Consider the following 21,688-nt stretch of genomic DNA (forward strand, 5'->3'; position numbering starts at 1 on the left):
GAAAAATAAATAAATAAATAAAATCTTTAAAGAGTAAACCACAGCTTTAAAGAAAGGGTAGCTTTTTTTTTTTTTTTTGTGAGGAAGATCAGCCCTGAGCTAACATCCATGCTAATCCTCCTCTTTTTGCTGAGGAAGACGGGCTCTCAGCTAACATCTATTGCCAATCTTCCTCCCTTTTTTTTCTTCTCCCCAAAGCCCCAGTAGATAGTTGTATGTCATAGTTGCACATCCTTCTAGTTGCTGTTATGTGGGATGCAGCCTCAGCATGGCCGGAGAAGCGGTGCGTCGGTGCGTGCCCGGGGTCCGAACCCCGGGCCGCCAGGAGTGGAGCGTGCGTGCACTTAACCACTAAGCCCCGGGGCCCGCCCAAGAAAGGGCAGCTTTAATAAGAGTACAGAGTGGAAACAAATAGAAGTTCTACATGAACATTTTTACCTCCCACCTCCACAGACAATATTCCAAAAGATATCTATACACAGGCAACTACCAACAGAGTTCCAAAAGTTAATCTTTAAGTCAGTGGGGTGGAACCTGGCAGTGTTCTCATAGAAAGTTTATTGAAAATTATTTAGATTACTAGGCCCATTCTGAAAAGTCCTAAAATACAGTTGTACACTATCATAATAAAACTATATTAAACTAAATATGTCCAATTTAGGATGTTAGGAACATATCTCTATCTATTGCAATGAATCTGAAAACTCTCACCCCCCCACTATCCCGAAAAGCACTAAAATGAGGGATCCTTCAGGGTCCCAGCTCCAATGGCTTGGCTCAAGGAAGCACAGGCAAGGGCTACACGGGTATTAGATTAAGCCTTTCGATAGATCCCAGTAATTAGGTTGCTTGCTTCCTTTTGAATAGCTACTAATTAGCTTCTCTTTTCTACCATGGAAAAGAATGATTTCATAGTTTCTCTTCCGTATTTCAACCTCTGAAGAAAATACTAAGCTGTTTAACAGGTTTTCCGAGGGATTTTGTTTTTAATTGAAGTATAGTTGATATACAATATTATATTAGTTTCAGATGTACAACTTAGTGATTTAGTATTTATATACATTACGAGTGATCACCATGACAAGTCTAGTAACCATCTCTCACCATACAAAGTTATTACAATATTACTGACTATATTCCCTATGCTGCTCATCTGAGGGATTTTTAATGGCTTCTTACAAAAGAAAAATAGAAGATAAAATGGCTATTTATATGCCATCTTTCCCTTTTCTTTTTACTAGGAGAGTATAAGTAAATATGGAATTGAACATAAATGCTAAGGGTAGACTTTGTTTCTGTAGGGAATAAATTAATGTTAATCTGTATGTTGGAGAAAAAACAGAATAGGCATTTTGCCACAGAAGTAGAAGCAAGATACATGGGTAAAAAGAAATGGAAAAATTCTGGAAGGGGGCGAGTGGTAAGACGAGTGAGCAGCTGATGATGTTGCCAGACCAGCACCAACACTGGACCAATCAGGTGAGAGAGACTGAAGGACAAATACCTAAAAACAATCTTACTCCTCCCACTTTCGATCAGCCCTCGGTCAAAGACAGGAGAAGAGAATTGGAAAATGGGGACAAGACAGGAATACAAGGCAGTAATGAGTGGAAGAGACGAGGAAAAAGAAAAATCATAAATCCAATAATGAGAAGGAAGGGAAGTTCCTGTGGCAAAAAGTTGTGATTGGTTGGCTGATATTATGGGGACTGAGTATTAACCAGGCATATATAACACCTCAGGATTACCTATTATCCACTCAATGGGAAACATTTAACACATTTCAAACTTCCAGAAAATGTATAAAAAACGATAATCATCTTTATACATTGAATACAATTTACATTTTTATAATGTAAAAATTATTCAAAGTACATGAGAATATACTTTTTTTTTTTTGTGGAAGATTGGCCCTGTGCTAACACCTGTTGCCAATCTTCCTTTTTTTTTTTTTTTTTCTTTTTCTACCCAAAGCCCCAGTACATAGTTGTGTATCATAGTTGTAGAGTTGTAGCTCTTCTACATGGGATGCCGCCTCAGCATGGCTTGATGTGCGGTGAGTAGGTCTGTGCCCAGGATCCGAACGGGCGAACCCCGGGCCACCGAAGTGGAATGCGCCAACTTAACCACTATACCACCGGGCCTGCCCCTAAAGAATATACTTCTTTATTAAATTAAGGTGAAAGCATAAAATTTTCACTCTTTCTTCTACAGCAGTATTCCAAATAATGCTTACTTATAAAAATATAAGTAATATTTAATTATTGATAAAATGCAGCATATAACATACATACCACCAAAAACTCTTTTTTATCCACCATCTCATTGCCATCAGTGTCAAACATGTTGAAAGCTATTCTAAAACCTGCATGTGGCTCTGCCAGAAAAATAGAAAAGGATTTGTGAAATGGAAAAATGTTTGTAAAGTATGAAATCCATATTAGTTGTAAACAGTTATTAATATTCTGTACAGAAATACTTTAACCATGAAATTAAAAGTAACCTGTTACTATTAGCTAAATATAATGAAAGCTATATAATAAGTATACCCATTTCTGCTTCATATATTAACACACAATAAAAGAACTGATAATATACTTTAAAAGTACTTGTGTGATACTTGTTGCATAGCATTGACAATAAAATTTGACTACTTTCCCTCCAAAAATAAATATTTCTCTTTCTTATCCAAATTCTGTCAGTTTGTTTAAAAGGAAAATATCAGCGCATCACATTTGAAAAATTTTCAATATGTTCAACTACTTAGATCAGAAGAAAAAAAATATGACACAACAGACCAGTCCAAATTCTGGGGAAAATAATAACAGTAATGACCTATGAAAATGAATGGCAAGCACAAGAGATTACATATTTGCGTTTAAACTTCTAGAGGCTTCAAAAACAGAAACATAAAATAAAAGAGGCTTGAATAATTAATTCCCAATTCCCCCAAAATACAAGAAACAGTTGCTTTTCTGAGAAAGAAAGACTTTCACACACCATGAATTGCTTTAATTTTATGAACCTTATAATGAGGTTCAATCTCTTTTCTCTTCTAAAGCATAAAGGAGAAAACTTAGAAAAAAATTTGAATATGTCCTTCAAAGAGGAGCTCGGTGTACACGCTTTTTTTAAAACATTTGACCTTTTCTTTTGAGATGACTGGCAGAAAGTTGAAAAAGGACCTCCCACATCTACACTTGCCACTACCTGTTGTGAAATCCTGAACCAGGCAAAAGAGAAGCACACAGCCCTCATTTCTTAACTGGTAATAGCTGTCTCTGGAAATAATGGAAACGGAAGCCAGTCTGTTATGCAGGCTCATTTCTTGCATGTATTTTAGGAATCTAAACTTACTTTCATTATCATTCACTGGAGAAAGAAATAAAAAGTTACACCATTTCTGATATTTTAAAAAATATCTTGAAAATACACATAGAAAGGAAGTCCTTACAAGCACTGTTTGGAAGGGAAAATAAAGTTAATAAGAAGTAAAGAGGAACCAGAGGGGTAGGGGGGAGGGAGGAGGGCGAAAGGGATGATTAGGCACATGTGTGTGGTGATGGATTGTAATTAATATTTGGGTGGTGAACATGAGGTAATCTATGCAGAAATAGAAGTATAATGATGTACACCTGAAACTTATACAATGTTATAAACCAATGTTACGTCAATTAAAAAAAAAAGTAAAGAGGAGAAAACTACACCCAGGTAACGTACATTATCTAGCCCACTTCCTCCCAGCCCTCCCCTCACATTTTTCTTGGTTCTAATCTAAACAACATCCATAATTTTTCAATTCAAATTTCTGGAAGTTTCTAAAATGGGTCCTGAACTCCAAAGGAAGATTCACAGCATCCAAAGATCCTAACCTTTCCATAGTAAGTAAAAACCACTCTATGTGTTTTTTCCTATACCCTTACACCAAACCCTGTCTCATCTCAACAAGTGGCTTTCCTAACCAGTTCTGTCTTATTCTTGCCTATCACTCTGCTGGTATAGGTACTTATAACTTCTAATTTAGCATCCAGAGTTGTTCTAGCTAACAAGATAACTTTCAACAAGTCTCTGAGACACTCCTTGGCACCCACTCCTGGACTCAAATTATCATAATGGCTTTCCAGTCTGTAACAACCTTAGGTAGTCCTATTACTAACTGCACAATAAAAATACTTGTTCCTCAGCACCAACATTTTAATTTCATTTTGAGTCCAGGAGAAAAAAAGCAAGAAAAAAATAAAAGATGATAATTTTTTGAAACACGCAAGCATGCACATCCCCCAAACTTCCTGCAACAGAACTCCAACATAACATCATTCATTATTAAATTCAGAATAACACAGTGCCTGTGAATTTTCTAATCATAGAAGTATAAGGAATTTTAAGACTTGTTTCTAATGACAGTTTTATTGATGTTCCTTTTTCCATACATCTCTACAAATTCTAATTGGAAATTCCACCAGCGATATTCTTTCATTCACTCCTTTCTTCATTTATTTGCCAGGAACAGAAAGATCAGGTGGCTGGAGCACAGTAAACTATAGCATATAAGTTCCTCCATTAAATGCAATGAAATTTAACTGAAAACCTTAGTAAACCCTTTATATATTTCATAAGAACGGCTGCCTTTGAGAGGAAGAGTATAACAAAGCTGTTTTAAGATGTATGATAGGTATTCTAATAGATTCACTAGTTAAAAGACTCCTTTCACAATAGTCTTGCAGATAATGTGCTTTGAAGGAATATAGCAGGAAATTTAAAATCACTACATGCCCTAACCGTTAGGCTCTCATGTAGATTAAATCACAAGGACTGGTATATGATACTAAATTTGCAATTTATGAGCATTTTATTACTATACCATAAGCTATAAAAATATTTATGTTTTTGACTCCTGATAGTGCTATGCTTAGCATTTTCCCCCGGCATTTAGACATGAATTTTGCAAAACAGCATAGATAGACCTAAAGTGATTTTCAGTAGCAAGAGAATTTAAGAAAGATTTGTTTCCCAAGATTCTGATTAAAAAAGAAAACTGGATCCAGATACAGATTTAATGAGTATACTTACTTGTTAAAATACATAAAAGAAAAAGATATTCTGTATAAGAAATCACACCTAGAAGAAAAATAGTATTAGTTATGCTATATATAAAATATTACTTTTTCTTCATATTTATCAAGTAAAACATTATTCTCATAATAGCAATAAGTAACATTAATAAAGAACTTACAGTTCTAAAGATACTAAGTATTGTTTTAAATGAGACTAAATTACTATTATAAAATTGTAGCAAAGCAACAAAATTAATTTTACTTTGTTTCACATGCCTCTGTAGAAACCCATACAAAGTTCCCATGAATGCTCCCAAATATATTGGCAAAAAAAGCGCAAAATTATAATGCTTACTTATAGCTGTAAATTTTAAACCTGTCACTAGTTTTCAATGTATGAATCTAACATAAAATAAAAAGGTTGGAAACTTAACACTGTGAAGTGCTTAATTACTTCTTAGTAACTCAAAACATTTAGACATTCTTGCTTAGAAATCTGATTTCTGTATTGCATTCAAAATAAAACTTTATAGTTATCACTTTTCTGCTTTCAAGTTATTTATTATACTTGACAAACAGTGCTTCTATTAAATGTACTCTAACAAGTTTTTCTTTTAATTAAATGGCTCACACTTTCTGTATATTGCATCCTGAATTCCCTGTAATCCCATAATTACAAACAGTAAAATGAGTTTGCTTGGTGTAAATAAAAATATATATTCTGTTATTCAAGTTCTTGCTTTTGGACTATAACACCCAAAATTAGAATTAAGGGCTTAATTGACCTTCCAAGCGGATCTTGAGAAAATTAAAATCAGGAATAAGCCAGTAACACTTATCCAGATATCCGAGTGTCCTAATGCTTGGTAAAATGGTATAAAAAAATCCTTAAATAACCAGATCATGAACTTTCAAACTCCAATTTACCTGATGTTCTTTGAGGCTACCCTCTTTGTCACAGAACAAAGAGAAGACGAGTCACTTGTCAGGCAGTTTGTCAGAAGACATGAAGAGAAGGAGCTAGGAGGCCCTGAAAGCATTCCCTTCTTTTGTTTATACTAGAATATTGTGACCTATAGACATAGTTCTGGTTGATTGCCATGAATGTTATGGGAGAAAGATTCTGGAATGGTCAATGTATATAAAGATACAATACCTAGATTCCATAGGGATCCCTCAAAAACAAAACAAGAAAAAAAAACAATAAAAAAAAGCAAGCATACATGCAGGAGGAAAGAAGGGAAATGGTGTGGGGAAATGGGCCATCCTGTCTCCACAATCCCATCTCAGTGACTGTTGATCTAATTGACTTGGTAGAATACACGAGAGATGCTGGTTGGTACAAAGAAGTTTAATAACTGCTATATATCTTTTATATGATAATTAACTCAAGATTTCGCTCAATGAAGGATTACTTAACAGTGAGCACATACTGATCATGATTACTATGGTGGTCACTTGTCTGTAGAACTAAATGGCTTTTTTTGTGTGTGTGTGAGGAAGATCAGCCCTGAGCTAACACCCTAAGCCAATCCTCCTCTTTTTGCTGAAGATTGGCCTTGAGCTAACATCTGTGCCCATCTTCCTCCACTTTATATGGGACACCACCACAGCGTGGCCTGACAAGTGGTGCGTCAGTGCGCGCTCGGGATTCGAACCTGGGCCACCAGCAGCGGAGTGCACGCACTTAACCGCTACGCCACGGGGTCGGCCCCAGAACTAAATGGTTTTTGAGGTCGTGTAATCCACAGGGAAGAACAAAGTGACACTCGTGATGTAACTTAGTAAAAATGGTCAAGGAAAAGAGGAAACACTACTGAACATGAACTGCAGATTCTTAAAGCTTTCCCATTACAAAAACGGAAAACTATTCAACTGACCTTTCAATTTATTTTAAGGCCACTCAGGATCAAAAAATAAAATAAAAATAAATGCTGAGCATATAGTAATGTTGCGATCTTTAGAAAAAGAGGGTAAGAAAGATGCCAACTAGGCTTTTTTTAGAAATTCAACTTAAAAAAATTCTAAGGGAAATTCCTTAAAAGCATTACACTGTTTAGTTCCTATATCATGATATATTACAATTGGCTAATGTAATACATGTTTTCATAAATGCTGAATACCAACTAATTTTTTGTAAAACTGCGTAACATTTTCCTGCTGGGTAATATTTTAAGCAGATAAAATTCACTTTAAAGCTAAATCTTTAGAGCTATTAAAGATTAATTTAAAAGTTCCTCTGCCACTTAATCTCTTTACAAAAAAGCAAGGGTCTCTGCACCTTTCTCTCTCACCTAACCTAATGGTTCTAAAACTTTTTGGGTACAGGGATTACCTTGATCATCCAATCTCTGTGACATAGATTTGCACTCTCCCACAGGGTAGCCATTGGCCACATGTGACTATTTAAATTTAAAGTAATTCAAATTAAATACAATTAAAAATTCAGTTCCTCAGGTACAGCAGCCAAATTTCAGGTGCTTAATAGCTACGTCTGGCTAGTGGCTACCATATGAGACAACACAGTGTAGAACATTTCCATCACGGCAGATAGTTCTATTGGTTAGCATTGATCAGATCATCTCCCCCGAAAAAAAATACATAAATCTACATAGACATAAGGAAGATTAGGACGTGCCTAAACCCAGGCCTTCCAGATTTAACTCTCCCCTTAACTAAAAACAATTTCCTTCTTCCATGTATTTATTTTTCTCAGATTACATTTGACCCAATTTGTATTTTCCCATGAGAGGTGTTAAGGAAGTATTTTTTAAATTCACCAACTTACCTGATCCTTCTGAGCTCTGAATTTTCCTGATCCTATCATCCCACCCTAAGATTTGAATGGCAATCTTGGAGACAATTTCTAGGAAAAAAACTTCTAAGAGCTTTAAAGATACCTTGGACCAGATTTCGCAAAGATTTTAAAACCCTAGTCATGAAAAACGTATGATAAAAGATAAGGTGTCTCTTCCTTTCAGATTCCATGAGAACCAGGTGGAAGCAATTTGAATTTCTAATTCTACTTAATAAAATATATGGATCATAACTAATCCTTCAAGGTGTTTGTCTTCATGCTAGAGTAAATATATTTTCAAACCAATATTGGTTAAAATTGATGAAAATGAAAAAAGTAACTGTTTATCTAATATATAAAATATTTTTATTTTGTATACTCATACTTGAGAATATAAAAAAGGATATTTCTAAGAAAAATTCCTTTTTAAGATTAAAGAGATTTTATCAATTAATTTTTGCTATAAATATGTACAAAAAGTACACTGTAAAAGAAAGTTGCAATAAGAGCTATATAATTTGATTGCAAGGAAATGTATAAATTAATGAGTTAACTTAGATACATAGATATGGATAATAGAGTAAGTTGAAACAGATGGTTTTTGCAGTGAGTGTTGTTTTTAAAAGAAACATGTTCAAATTGGGCAGCCAAAAGACATATCCAATAAGTTTTTCATATTGATTACATTTAAGAAAATCTATAATTTCCTGGAAGTAAAATGGAAGGAAGAAAAATAGACATTTGGAGATCAGTAGTTTTGAAACACGTTGTTTGTGGTAAATATAACCTATAGTTCTCAATATGGCTAAAAAACTGATTTTTTTTTTAACTATAAAAGTTCACTTTGTTGTAAAAAATTTGGAAGACATGATTAATATATATAAAAAGTAAAATAAAAACCACCCTTAATCCACTACTCAGAAACAACCATTATTAATATTTTGGTGTTTTTCTTTTCAGTTTTTTCTCCATGCACACACACATGTAATTGTAAAGTTATTTTAAGTATGAGGAAAATATGTATATATAAATACTACAAATAATATACTGTCAAAACACGTAAGTACTAAAGTTAACTTACCTCTTTCTTTAAGACTGCGAAATAGCTTTGATGATCCTTTCCAAACTGGTGGTGTTTCTGAGAGCATCTGATTTAATTCCTATGACATAAGGTATCATAATACTGATTAATAGGTAAACCACTTATAGAATAGATCAAAAATATTTAAATGCCTATGACAAAAAATTCTTCACTTACAAGACCTGAGACATGGCTGTATTTATCCTATTCTATACCTGTGGTTCATTCAACCACAAAAAATAATATTTGCCCACAATCTAAATATAAAATAAATGATAAACATGCTATATTAAATTCAATTAGAGCTACCAAAAATTTCAGATAAATTTAATAACTGAAGGAACACATATAAGGTAATCAAATTAAGATAAAACAGTGAGTTTAAGTTCTGGAGCCAGCGACAAAAGGACAGTTTCATGAAAGCCATAGGAAAAGGTGGATTTCCTTATTGGGGTCAGAGAGGATAACGTGGCTTCACACACTGTCTCTCCTCTGTAGCCCTCCTGGATTTAAGGGGCTTTGTGGTAGAGGAAGTAAATGGACAAAGGATTATATTGGGAAAGAATGAAGAGTATTTTAAATAGTGACTCAAAGAAGGATAACATCAGACGAAGTGGGAGGACAGGGTATTGAGTTATTGTGGCAACTGCTTCAATTTTTTTTTCTAATTTTAACTTAAATATTCAGTAAAGAACAGAAACTTCAACTGCTTATTAGTCAGCTTTTTTTTTTTTTTTTAAATCAAACTATCAGACTTAGGGGGGACACTATTTCGGAAAATTTAAACTTTTGAATCATTGCTCAGATACTGAAACAATTTTGAATATATTCTGCATACTGTGTTAAAAATAACTAAGTGAAAATTATAATTTGGTTAATTGTGAAGAAAAATTATTAAAGGATTTGGCAAGATAACTTGAAATAATTTGAAATAAAGAAATTAGTCTGCTAAGTTAACACACTGAAAAACCCTAGAAACCACGTCTATTTCCAGATCTGATTCTTGCTACTCAAAGTGTGGCTCCCCAGTAGCCCAGGCACAACCTGGGAGCTCGCTAGAAATGCAGAATCTCAGTCCCCATCCCAGAACTCCGGACCAGAATTTGTATGTTTAACAAGATCTCCAGGTGATTTTAATCCTGATGCAACTGTACCTAAAAAGGCTCTGTGACATTATAAACCATCTTTTTCATTACAAAGCTGCGTTAGCAGGCAAATAAGGAATCCCTGGGATGCCAAAAGGCAGGAGAGGTGTTTTCAGGGGATTTACGGACTCCCTGAAGCCCATCTGTGGACACTGCTTTCATTTCCTTCATAGCGCTATCTCCGCACTGCAGGTAACAGACGCCACCAGGCAATCAGTAGTGTCTGATTAGGGTAGCAATGGCACAGAGGTAAGAATTCAGGAGTGAATAATGATGTGAAGCTGGGATTTTTACTGTTTAAACAACAGTAAACTGATAAGTATTTCTGTTAGAGCAGACTAAAAAAAAAACATTCTGCATACATTTTATATACTTTATATCATCGCTATTTTATAAATATTAACTTCTCTTTCTCCATTTTAACTGTTTCCATGTATTCAACTCCATTTCTTTTAGCTTAAACTCAGCTAGAGTTTAAGACCAAAAAATCATAGCTATCTTTTATTGAGTGCCCTATATGTGCTTGGCAATGGGCTAATACAATATCTCATTTAATCCTAAAAAACAATCCTCATTATGCAAATTTTACTGAGACTTAAGGATAAGTAAGTCACCCAAGGTCACACAACTAGTAAATAACTGGCTAGATCCTTACTGAGTCTAAGCAGTTTATTTTAGAAATAATTTAGTTTCTTCTGGTCTAGATCATCAACTGACACACTGATCTTCTTTGTCTTCTGTTAACTTTATGAACTTTTAAATTTTATTAAAATCTATAATTCCACTCAGACTGGAAATCTCTCTCCCATTCCCAGTGCCTATCTTGGTCTCTTATATGTAGCAGTGTTGTATAATAAAGAATTTGATCGGCCTTGGTCCCTGGTTCCTGGGAGGGAGACTCGACATCCTTGGATCAACCTAAGTTAGGAGATGACCCAGGAGGGGGGCTGATTGCCAGGAAGAACCACCACGTGATTAGAGGGCTGGGGCTTTGAGCTATCCTGACCTCTGGGAGGGGAGATGAGAGGGTCTGGAGATTGAGTTCAACCACGTGGCCAATAATTCCATCAATCATACCTGTGTAATGAAACCCTCAACGAAAACTCTGGACACCAAGCCCAGTGGAGCTTTCAGGTAGGTGAACACACTGATGTGCCAGGAGGGTGACACACGGATTCCACGGGGAGAGGGCACAGAAGCTCTGTGTTTGGGCCCCTCCTAGGCCTTGCTCTTTGTGTCTCTTCATTTGGCTGGTTCCTGATTCGTGTCCCTTATAATAATTATAAACTGTAATTGTAGGTATAGAACGTTCCTGAGTTCTATGAGTCAGTCTAGCAAATTATCAAACTTGAGGGGAGTTGTGGGAACCTCCTGGATTTGTAGTCAGTTGGTCAGAAGTGTGGGCGGCCTGGGGACCCTCGAACTTGCAGTTGGCATCCAAAATGAGGGCAGTCTTGTTGGGGACCGTGCCCTTAAACCTGTGGAGTCTGACGCTAACTCTGGGTGGTCAGTGCCAGAATTATATTGCAGTATTGCAAGTAGGTACTAAATAAATATTTGCTGGATTCAACTCATTTTTCTAGAATTATAGTTGGAATCCTCCTTTAAGAGGATTTACACAATTTTCTTAAATGAATACAATTTTGTCTTATTATATAGTTAATATATATACATTACACTAATTATAATCCAGGGATGAATCACAATTAAAAGTTTTATTTAACACCCTTTTAGGTTAATTCTCTATCTGGGTTAATTCTCTGTCTAGGTACATCGTATTTTTATTGTTGTTGCAAATATTAAAGCATTTTATACATATTGCTTTGTAACTTACTCTTTGCACTTAATATATCATAGGCATATTTTCCTGCCAAATATTCATTTTCATTTTAATGGCTACACAGCAGTTGTCTATATCAGCAATTCTGTAATGTAACTTTTCATACTCTTAAAAATTATTATGGACCCCAAAGAGGTATTGTTTATGTGGGTTATATTTATCAATATTTAATGCATGTGGAAATAACAATGATGATTTTTTTTTTTTTTTTGATGAGGAAGATCAGCCCTGAGCTAACATCTGTTGCCAATCCTCCTCTTTTTGCTGAGGAAGATTGGCCCTGGGCTAACATCCGTGCCCATCTTCCTCTACTTTATGTGTGGAACACCTGCCACAGCACAGCTTGATAAGCGGTGCGTAGGTCCTTGCCCGGGATCTGAAACTGTGAACCCCGGACCACCGAAGTGGGGTGCGCAAACCCAACCACTAGGCCACCGGGCTGGCCCCAGAAATGATAAATTTTTAAAACACAGAAATATAGAAGCACATATTGTGTTAGCTGTCAGAGTGATGGCGTCACCATTCATCATGCGGCCTCTTGAAAACTCCACTGTACACTCACGAGAGAATGAGAGTAATAAAACAAATATCCTCTCAGTATTATTATTAAAATAGTTTTGACTTCATGGACCCCCGAAAAGGTCTTTGCACTTTAAGAAGTGCCAGTCTATATTATTCTGCAACTTGCTGTTTTACTCAACCTTGTTTTCTAGGTCTATTTTGATACACACAGCTCTAATGTATTTATTCATTTTAGCTCTCTATTACTGTATTTGCCCTTGATACACCTATTTCACATTCTTTTGTTCATTTCTCAACTGACCGACGTTTATATTGTTTCTAAATTTTTTTTGCTATTACAATCAATGCTGCAGGAAACATGTACTGGACTCTTGGTGTACACATGCAAATGTTTCTCTAGTATACATATCTAGAAGTAGAATTTTTGATATGCATTTTCAACTTTATTACATATTGCCAAATTCCTCTCAAACGTGAATATACCAATTTACATTCTTACCTGGTTCCTTCTTCTTGTCCTTGCTAATTATTAGTATTGTTAGATTTTTGGAAGCTGACAATCTGATGGGTGTGAAATAGTATCATACCATTGGTTTAATTTGCATGTCCCTGATCATTAGTGAGGCTGAGCTCCTTTACATATATTTATTGGCCATTCTAACTATGTTTGCCCATATTTCTCTTATTGAGCTGATTATCCTTTTTATATTGATTTATGGCAGTGCTATATGAGCACAAGACACTTAACCTTTCCTGTTAATATACTGTAAGCATATTCTCCCATCTCTCATACATAGTTTAACATTGTTGACTTTTTGGTGTCCAAAAGTTTTTGATATTTAATTTAGTAAAATTTGCCAATAGTTTCCTTTGAGTTTTGCTTTGTGTCTTGGCTACAAAAAACTTTTCATATCTCCCATTTTCAGAATTTTTGTTTGCCAAAAATAAGAACTTAATCCATCTGAAATTTGCTTTTACATACAGTGGTCAGTTTGAGATCTAATTTTATTTGCCCCAATTTTGGAAAGATTGTTGTTCCAATACTTAAAGGTCAATCCTTTCTCTAATGATTTATAGATCTTTCCATATGTCTGCATCTGTTTCTGGACTCTGTATTCTATTACTTCGATCTAGCGTCTAAAAAAATTCTTGCAATGATATAATACTATTTTAATTATTATAGCTCTATTATTAATCTTAATATGGGACAGGTCCAACTGTTCTCATCCCAATGTTTCCCCCTCATCCCCACCCTTTCCTTTTCAGAACTGTTCCGAATATTTGGGGCCCTTACTCTTCCAAATGAATCATCTACGAACACAATATATTTCTGTTTACTCATGTCTTTTTTAAAATATAATATCTTGCACATCTTACCTTAGGTACATTAAGTATCTAATAGTTTTTGTTACTATTCTGAAAGTATCTTATTTGATAACTTTTACTATTGTAAAAAGTATCTTATTTGATAATTGCTATTGCTAGTGAAGAAACATTTTAACTTTGGTTCATTGATCTTACATCCCACAGCAACCTTGCTAAACTTTTACAAAATTTGAATAAATTTGGAATATATGTATTTTTACATTTTTCTCTCAATCTTATTGTTTGCTACTATTCCAATCCTTAGAACCTCTTTTTTTTTCTTGTCATATAGGCTGAATTGTATCTGCCTCAAATTTACATTTGAAGTCATAACTCTCAGTACCTCAGAATGTGACTGTATTTGGAGATAGGGCCTTAAGAGGTAATTAAGATTATTAAATGAGGTCATTATGGTGGGCCCTAATCCACTATGACTGATGTCCTTATAAGAAGAGATTAGGACACTGACACCCTCAGAGGAAAGACATGTGAAGATGGCCATCTACAAGCCAAGGAGAGAGGCCTCAGGAGAAACCAACCCGCCAACACCTTTATCTCAGAATTCCAGCCTCCAGAACTATGAGAAAATAAATTTCTGTTGTTTAAGCCATCAGACTGTAGTACTGGTTATGGCAGCCATAGCAAATTAATGCACTACATTAGCTTAGACCTGTAGTAACATAGTGAGTAGTAGTTGTGACAGCAGACATATTTGCATTATATCTAATTTTAAAGAAAATGTCTCTAAAGTTTCATAAGTAAACATGATGTTTGCTATAGGCTTTGGAAGATTCTCTTTAACCGGTTAAGGAAGTTTCCTAGATTGTTATGTTAATACTGTTTTATTTTTTCACATTGAAGTTTATCATACATATAAAAGTGCAGAAGGAATACAAGTAAAATTTAAAGTTAGAAATTGTTAAGAAATAGAAAATTACTGGTACTTTAGAAGCCTCTTTGGACCCCTCACTGATGATATTCTCTGCCATCTATCTCCCCCAGAGGTAAATATTGTCTTGAATTTTATATTTATCATTCCTTAGTTTTCCTACCTATGAATGAATCCTTAAACAGCATGGTTTCATTTCCTCAGTTTTGGACTTTACATAAATGGAATTATACTTTATTATATTTTTGTGAATTGCTTACTTTGTCATTATGTTTCTGAGATTCATCTAGGTAAAGCATTGATATAATTCATTTGTTTTCACGTGGTATAATACTCACTGTATGAATAGATCAAAATTTATTTATCAATTCTACTACTGATATTGTATTACAGTCTTTTTGGCCATCATGAATAATCTACAGACATTCCTGTGACCTCGCCTGCATAGATGAAGGAGTTTCTCTAGGTACATACACTGGTGTGAAATTACTAGATCATAGGGCATATTCAAGTTTAGCTTTACTAGGAACACGCACATGCACTGTTGCAGAATTTAAACCCAGAAGCAGAACTGCTAGGTATAGGGTATACGTATCTTTAATTTTAGTAGATAATGCCAAACTGTTTTCCAAAGTAGGTATACCAATTTACATTCCCACATGAGAGTTACCACTGACCCACATCTTCACCAACTCTTAGAATTTGTTCACCTTTTTACTTTCAGACAATCTGGAGGGTAAAAAAATGGCACTCTGATATGACTTAATTTGCAGAAAAAAATTATATATGTATATATCACATTATACATATATATATATGCATATACGTAGTGTGCATGCATGTGTACACCAAGAGCTTTAACTTACCTGTTTGGAAAGTGACTTCCATGTTTTAGCAACTATAATAAACAAACAAAATATTAGATAATAAATACCTCATGTAATGTAGCATTATTACAAATTCAATAACTGCTACAACCGTAACTCATAACACCAAGCTTTTATATCTAAGAGACAAAGATTTTTTAACCTCAAGATTTGGATCTAAGATATGATTTTATTTATGTTATGTATTTGTTTCATGTACTATAAACTACTTATAACAAATAATATCAGTGGAATAGGAAACACATTTTCCATAATCATTATCTCACTTTGAGGATTTCTGGATTTATAAAGTAAGTTAACTTACTCCACGTTAAACATCCTATGAGCTTAAAACCATGAATAACATTTATTAAATATTCATACTAGAATACAAAATATTAACATAAAGAAATTATAATTTTAAGGTGTTAACCATAATCTCTGCTGTATTAGTGTCTGATTATAATTCAAAGGTCAGGTCTCTCTAGGGTGAAGCGGAAGGATGGGGGTAATGAGACAAGAAGATGAAGGGGAGAGCAGGTAATGAGAGAGGGAGACTCTCACTCTGTTTTCCATTCTTTTCCCTTACAACTATTTAAGAATCATTTCTGGAACAAGAGTTTAATAGTTGAGTAAAATACCCAGGATCACTTTCTTTTCCAGACTCCTCCTCACACACCGGAAGATCTCACACTATAAATCTTATAATATTGGAATAAATGTGCAGTCAATATTGCTATTTCCTTTGCTCAGATTTGAACACTGTGAATATCTAATGCCTGCCCAAGAATTATCTCCAGATTTATATGTGATTAAGTTCTATAATACAGCCACATTAGCAACTGGTAAATATTAATTATTTCAGCTACATTACAATAATGACAATCAATAATTTTTCTACATGGCAATGTGGCTATTTCTGTATAATTAATACTTAATGTAAACAATATATCAAATTCAAGATTATAAGATAGGCATTTTTTGCTATATAACTTTCTGTTTTTTAAGCAATATAATAAGTCATTTTAAGATGAAAAGGGAAGAAATATGTTCTAAAATTTAACAAACTGATTTTTATGGAGATAGATTTCTTCTCTATGTCGCAACAATATCCTTTCTTTACCCAAGATAGTTTATACAAATGTGTAATCAAGTGATTAAAATCACAGGTCTAAAAATAAAAGCTGAATCAGCATTTAACCTTAATATGATACTGTATACATTTATTTCATAAAGATACCCTCCTTTTCATAATGAACAGAACAATATAAATAATATTTATTATTCTGCTGCTTTTGAAATATAGCAGTAAGAAAAGAAGAAAAATTAATGGTACAAAAGTACATGCACGTGCTCTTATCCAATGTTCAGAAACTATTTATCAAAAGAGGAAGTTAGACACACTCTTGAGTTTTGTAGGGTTTATGAGATTTCCAGGGTAAATTATTCACAAAAGACATATTCATTCTGCCGGATATGTCACCATGTTCAATATTATTAGCTTTTTTTTCTGAAGACTAAAGAGCCATTAAGACCATTCTTCAAAGGATTTTCTGATTTTCTAAATTCCTTATTTCATATGAAGTTACTGCATATATAAATATAACTTGGGTGAAGAGGGACTTCAATTCCATTGGATATATTTTATTTCTTAAGCTATAGGTTGATGTTTACTATATTTTTAATACTTTTATGTATGTCTGAAAATTTTTAGCAATATGTTTTTAAAACTAAAATTAAAATAATACTTGAAGCTACATGAAAATAATCAATTACTTATTTTCATTGTAGAAGGGCAATTCACCTTTTAGGTTCTATTTAAGTAGGTAAAATAAATTTTCTAGATTTCAAACAAGTTACAGTCAACAATCAGATGCATATCTCGATTAATATTTATTAGAACTATAATTATTAAGCAAATGTTTATATAGCATATCATTTTTTCCTGTTGATGTCAACACAAAATTATATCAAAGATTTTTTAAAAATCATGGTTATGAATTCAAGTGATAATGATGATATCGATGATGATGATGACGACAGCTACCAACATTAATTAAGCGCTTATTGTGTGACAGGTACTATACTAAACACACCTGATGTCATTCAATCCTCAAAAAACTTCATGAGGCTGTTATTATTTTTATTTTTATAAAGGAGGATACAAAGGATTAATGACCAAGTTCTCAAAGATAGTAAATGAATGTCAAGGTTTAAACACAAGTCTATCTAATTTCAATATGCTATTTTGATATGTATATGATTTAATATTCAGTCCACGAAGCATATTTTATCTTCTGAGGCAAACATTTCTTTTTATAACCCTGCATTTTCAAAAAAGTTTTCAAAATATCTTGATCTTCAGTCATGGTTCTTAATTATGTCTTATAAGTGTCAGTTAGAAATTAACTGATGTTAATTTGTGATTGTCCAATATCCTGTACAAATTTTTTATAACGGAAACCAGTTTTTTTCCTGCAAGTGATGTTTTTGGAATACCTATCAAAAGAATCATCACAAAAATTATTTCCAAAAAGCAAAAATCCAACAGCAGGCTTCCAGTGAGTATACTCTGAAGAAAAAATTCAAGAAAATAATGATTTAAATAATTTCAAACTATAAAGTTTAAATCATTAAGCATCACCTAAAGAATAACTTCCCAAATGTAAGTTTGACAAAAATTACAGAATTTGATGCAAAAATACCATGTGATATTCTAAGAAATGTATTAATAGTTTTATCAAATCTATACTAACTTCATAATAAATATAAAGAATCCACAGTGTACAAAATCAATTAAACAAAAATGTATGGAACACATATATATCTACTTACATTTAAGGGTCTTGTCTTTGTACAAAGTCCCTACACTCAGGAAACTTAAAATATTATAGGAGGACAAAAAATATAGAAACAACTAATTCCAAGGCATAATATGGTTATCTTGTACAGGGTAAGTACTCAATAAATATTTCTTGAAGGGAGGGAGGGCAGAAAGGAGGATTAAAGGAGCACAGAGCGATGTAATCCTTACCAGAACCTTCAAATTCCTCAAAAAAAGAGCCCTACTTAATTTACAGCCTTTTGTATCACCACCGCCTTACATACTCCCAAAGTGGACTACTATGAATGCACCATTTACACTCTTGATCCCATGTCTTTGCTCATGTAGCTCCCTCTCCGTTAGACGTTATCCTCACAGTCCCCTGTCAAAATCTTGCATGATGAAGTCTCTACTTCAACTACTGTCTTTCATTTCCTTTCTCTTTCACAGCCAAACATCTCAAAAGAGTCCTTTATACCCACTGCCTTCATTTCTTCATCTTCTACTCTTGCAATCTGGTGTTTGCTCTAATCACTACACTGAAACATCATTTTTAAAAATCATCAATAACCTTCATACTACTAAATCTAGTGGTCATTTTTCTGTCCTCATCTAACTCGACTTCTCAGTGGCATTCCATTCAATTGGCCATTCTGGTCATTTTCCTTGGCTTCTATGACTCCATATTCTTCTGATTTTCTTCCTATGTGTCTGGACACTCCTATGTCTCCTTTTGAGGCTCATCCTTTAAAGTCCTTGTACTTTTATCCCTTAAAGTGCAGGAGTTCCTCAAGGATTAGTTCTTGGCCATCTATATTCTCATACTATACTGCCTTCCTAGACAATCTCATCCATGTACACTGCATTAATTACCAATAATGTACAGATGAATCCTAAATATATACCTCTATCCAGCCCTCTCCTCTGATCTCCAACGGAAATCATCCAAAGCATCAAAAATTAATTCATTAAAAGCTAATTTGCAAAGTAGCCAAATTATTTAGGATTTCATTTTTTTGAACTTATACAAATTTTTTTTCACCTCACATAGTTACCTTTTTTTATTGCTGTTGAGAATGCTTCAGATCTACTCTATTAGCAAATTTCAATTATACAATACAGTATTATCAACTACATTCACTATGCTACACATTAGATCTTGAAGATTTACTTTAAGGTTTGGTTTTGCCATATCCCTGTCTCTGAAGAAAAATAGCTACAATTTTTCTAACCTAACTTAACGCATTTGTTTGACAGTTTCAAACAGATTGTTAGTCAAACAACTGATTATGTGGTACATTGTTTTTCAATGAACTGAAATGAATAATCAAGAGCCAGATCAAACTGCCTCTTTTATATCTCCTCTTTTACATATCTAAGGCATCTTAAATAAATCATGTCCAAAATTGAAGTTTTAATTTTTCCCTTCAAAGTTCCCTACTGCCATCCATCCAGTTAAGCCAACCAGAAATCTTCAGTACTCATTATTCCATCATCACCATTACCACCATCATTAGAAGATGTTGAAGCCTGGACAAGAGTCTCCTCTCTGATCTGCTCACGCTCACTCATGGTCCTCTCCAATCTACCTCCACCCTGAAAGATCTTTTCAAAACACAATCTAATCATGCTATGCACCTGTTAAAAACAAGACAACAGGCCCAAAATGGAATCACTCATGCTAAGACCCATGTCACCAAACGGAGACTTGACTTAATTACAGTTTCAGCTCTCCTAGAAATGGAATCTTAAACCAGTCAACCAGGAATCGCCTGATCAGCACTAGTTGGTAATCTAATTACCAACCAATTACTAGCTGGTAATCTGATAAACCCCTGCCATCCCTTAAAGTAATCTTTCAATAGTCAACTTGCTTTTTTGCATAGTATAACTTCCTTGTTATCCCGCTTCCTTCTGCCTATAAAAGTCTTTCATTTTTCTATGTGCTAGTTGGATGCTATAAGATTCATGAATCATTGAATAAAGCCAATACGATCTTTAAAATTTACTTAGTTGAATTTTGTTTTTTTAACACACCAAATTCTTCTCCAGTTTAAACTACCACCATGATTTTCCATTACTTTTAGGATAAAAACAAGAATGTTTAACACAGTCTTACAGACTATGAATGATTTGGCTCCACCCCACATACTCAGCCTCACCTCATACCATATTCCTTCTTGCTCTTTGCACTATAGCCACCCAGATCTTCTTTTCATTTCTCAAATGTATCATATTCCTTCTTGTCATGGCATCTCGGCACGTGCTATTCCGTCTGCTGAAATTCTCCACTCTCAACTTCTCATTCACCTAGTTAACTTTTATGCACGATTTATACTTCATGTTGATATTTATTTCCCCAGGGAAGATTTCCCTGAGCTCTCACAGCATCAGATATCTTTCTTTCATGGCTCTTATCACAGTTGTAATTCGTTATTTGTATATTTCCTTGAGCAGTGTTCGCTCCTTCCACCAGACTGTAAGCATCATGAGGGTGGAGGGTATTTATTTTTTTTGTTCCCTTCACCACTGTATCTCTAGTGCCTAGTGCAGTACTTGGCATTTGATAGGTGTCCTTGAGTATATGTCATTTAATATTCTCTGAGATGGGAAGGGAAGTGGGCATAAAGCACTTCTGCTGCATTCCAAAATACTATGGTTGTCTTGAGAAAAAGCAACGTGTGATTACTTGAGTTGTGAACTGACCTAATTCCTTTTTTCACGGAACACAATTTTTACTTGAAAGAATAAGTGACAGACAAATTATAGTTATTTAGACCTAGGTATTTGGCAGACATTTTCTTACAAATGAACAAAGTCAGCTTATCACTTGAGGAAAACAGCTGACAGTATTTGTTGATGATAACATTTGAGCTTTCAAGTGAAAATCAGAATTTCTGATTTTTATACACCACCATGAGTCTGACAGCTTTCCAATAAGTTAAGACTTTCCTGATAAAATTATGACAATAGTAATGAATGTGATTTTTAGAAAATATCGTATAATGAAATATGTCAACATTTGGAAGATCTGCATAACTTAGTGAACCAGTATTTTCCCTTTGATGTTACACGATTATATAAGGGTAAAAGATCCATTCAAACCACAATGTAGGCCAACTGATTTTAACATAACAGACGACAAAAGTTTCAGATTCCATATTACAACTAAACTTTAAGAAATTACCACTAGCCAAGTGTTGATATAGTATCAAAGAAGACTACAATTATCTGAAAAGGCTATTAAAATACTCTTCCCTTTTCCTACTTCTATATATGTAAGGCAGATTTTCTTCACATATTTC

The 21,688-nt window shown here is 34.1% G+C and overlaps 1 protein-coding gene across 4 annotated transcripts in view; it reads right to left on the reverse strand.

Moving 5' to 3' along the window:
• Positions 1-21,688, reverse strand: part of MICU3 (mitochondrial calcium uptake 3) — a 102,601-nt gene that overhangs the window by 40,154 nt on the left and 40,759 nt on the right. For all 4 annotated transcript variants that reach the window (XR_015548827.1, XM_087418450.1, XM_004428792.3 and 1 more), the window contains exons 3-6: positions 15,560-15,591; positions 8,933-9,011; positions 5,071-5,118; positions 2,295-2,377 (exon numbers count right to left, since the gene is read on the reverse strand). Coding sequence is in view for 3 of the 4 variants with exons in the window: in XM_087418450.1 (XP_087274576.1) it covers positions 2,295-2,377; positions 5,071-5,118; positions 8,933-9,011; positions 15,560-15,591 (242 nt within the window). In the remaining variant the exon portion in view is untranslated. The remainder of the gene's footprint in view (positions 1-2,294; positions 2,378-5,070; positions 5,119-8,932; positions 9,012-15,559; positions 15,592-21,688) is intronic.

This window comes from Ceratotherium simum, chromosome 28, assembly GCF_057802395.1.
Source record: "Ceratotherium simum simum isolate JZ-2026a chromosome 28, ASM5780239v1, whole genome shotgun sequence".
In the NCBI taxonomy this organism is placed as follows: Eukaryota; Metazoa; Chordata; class Mammalia; order Perissodactyla; family Rhinocerotidae; genus Ceratotherium; species Ceratotherium simum.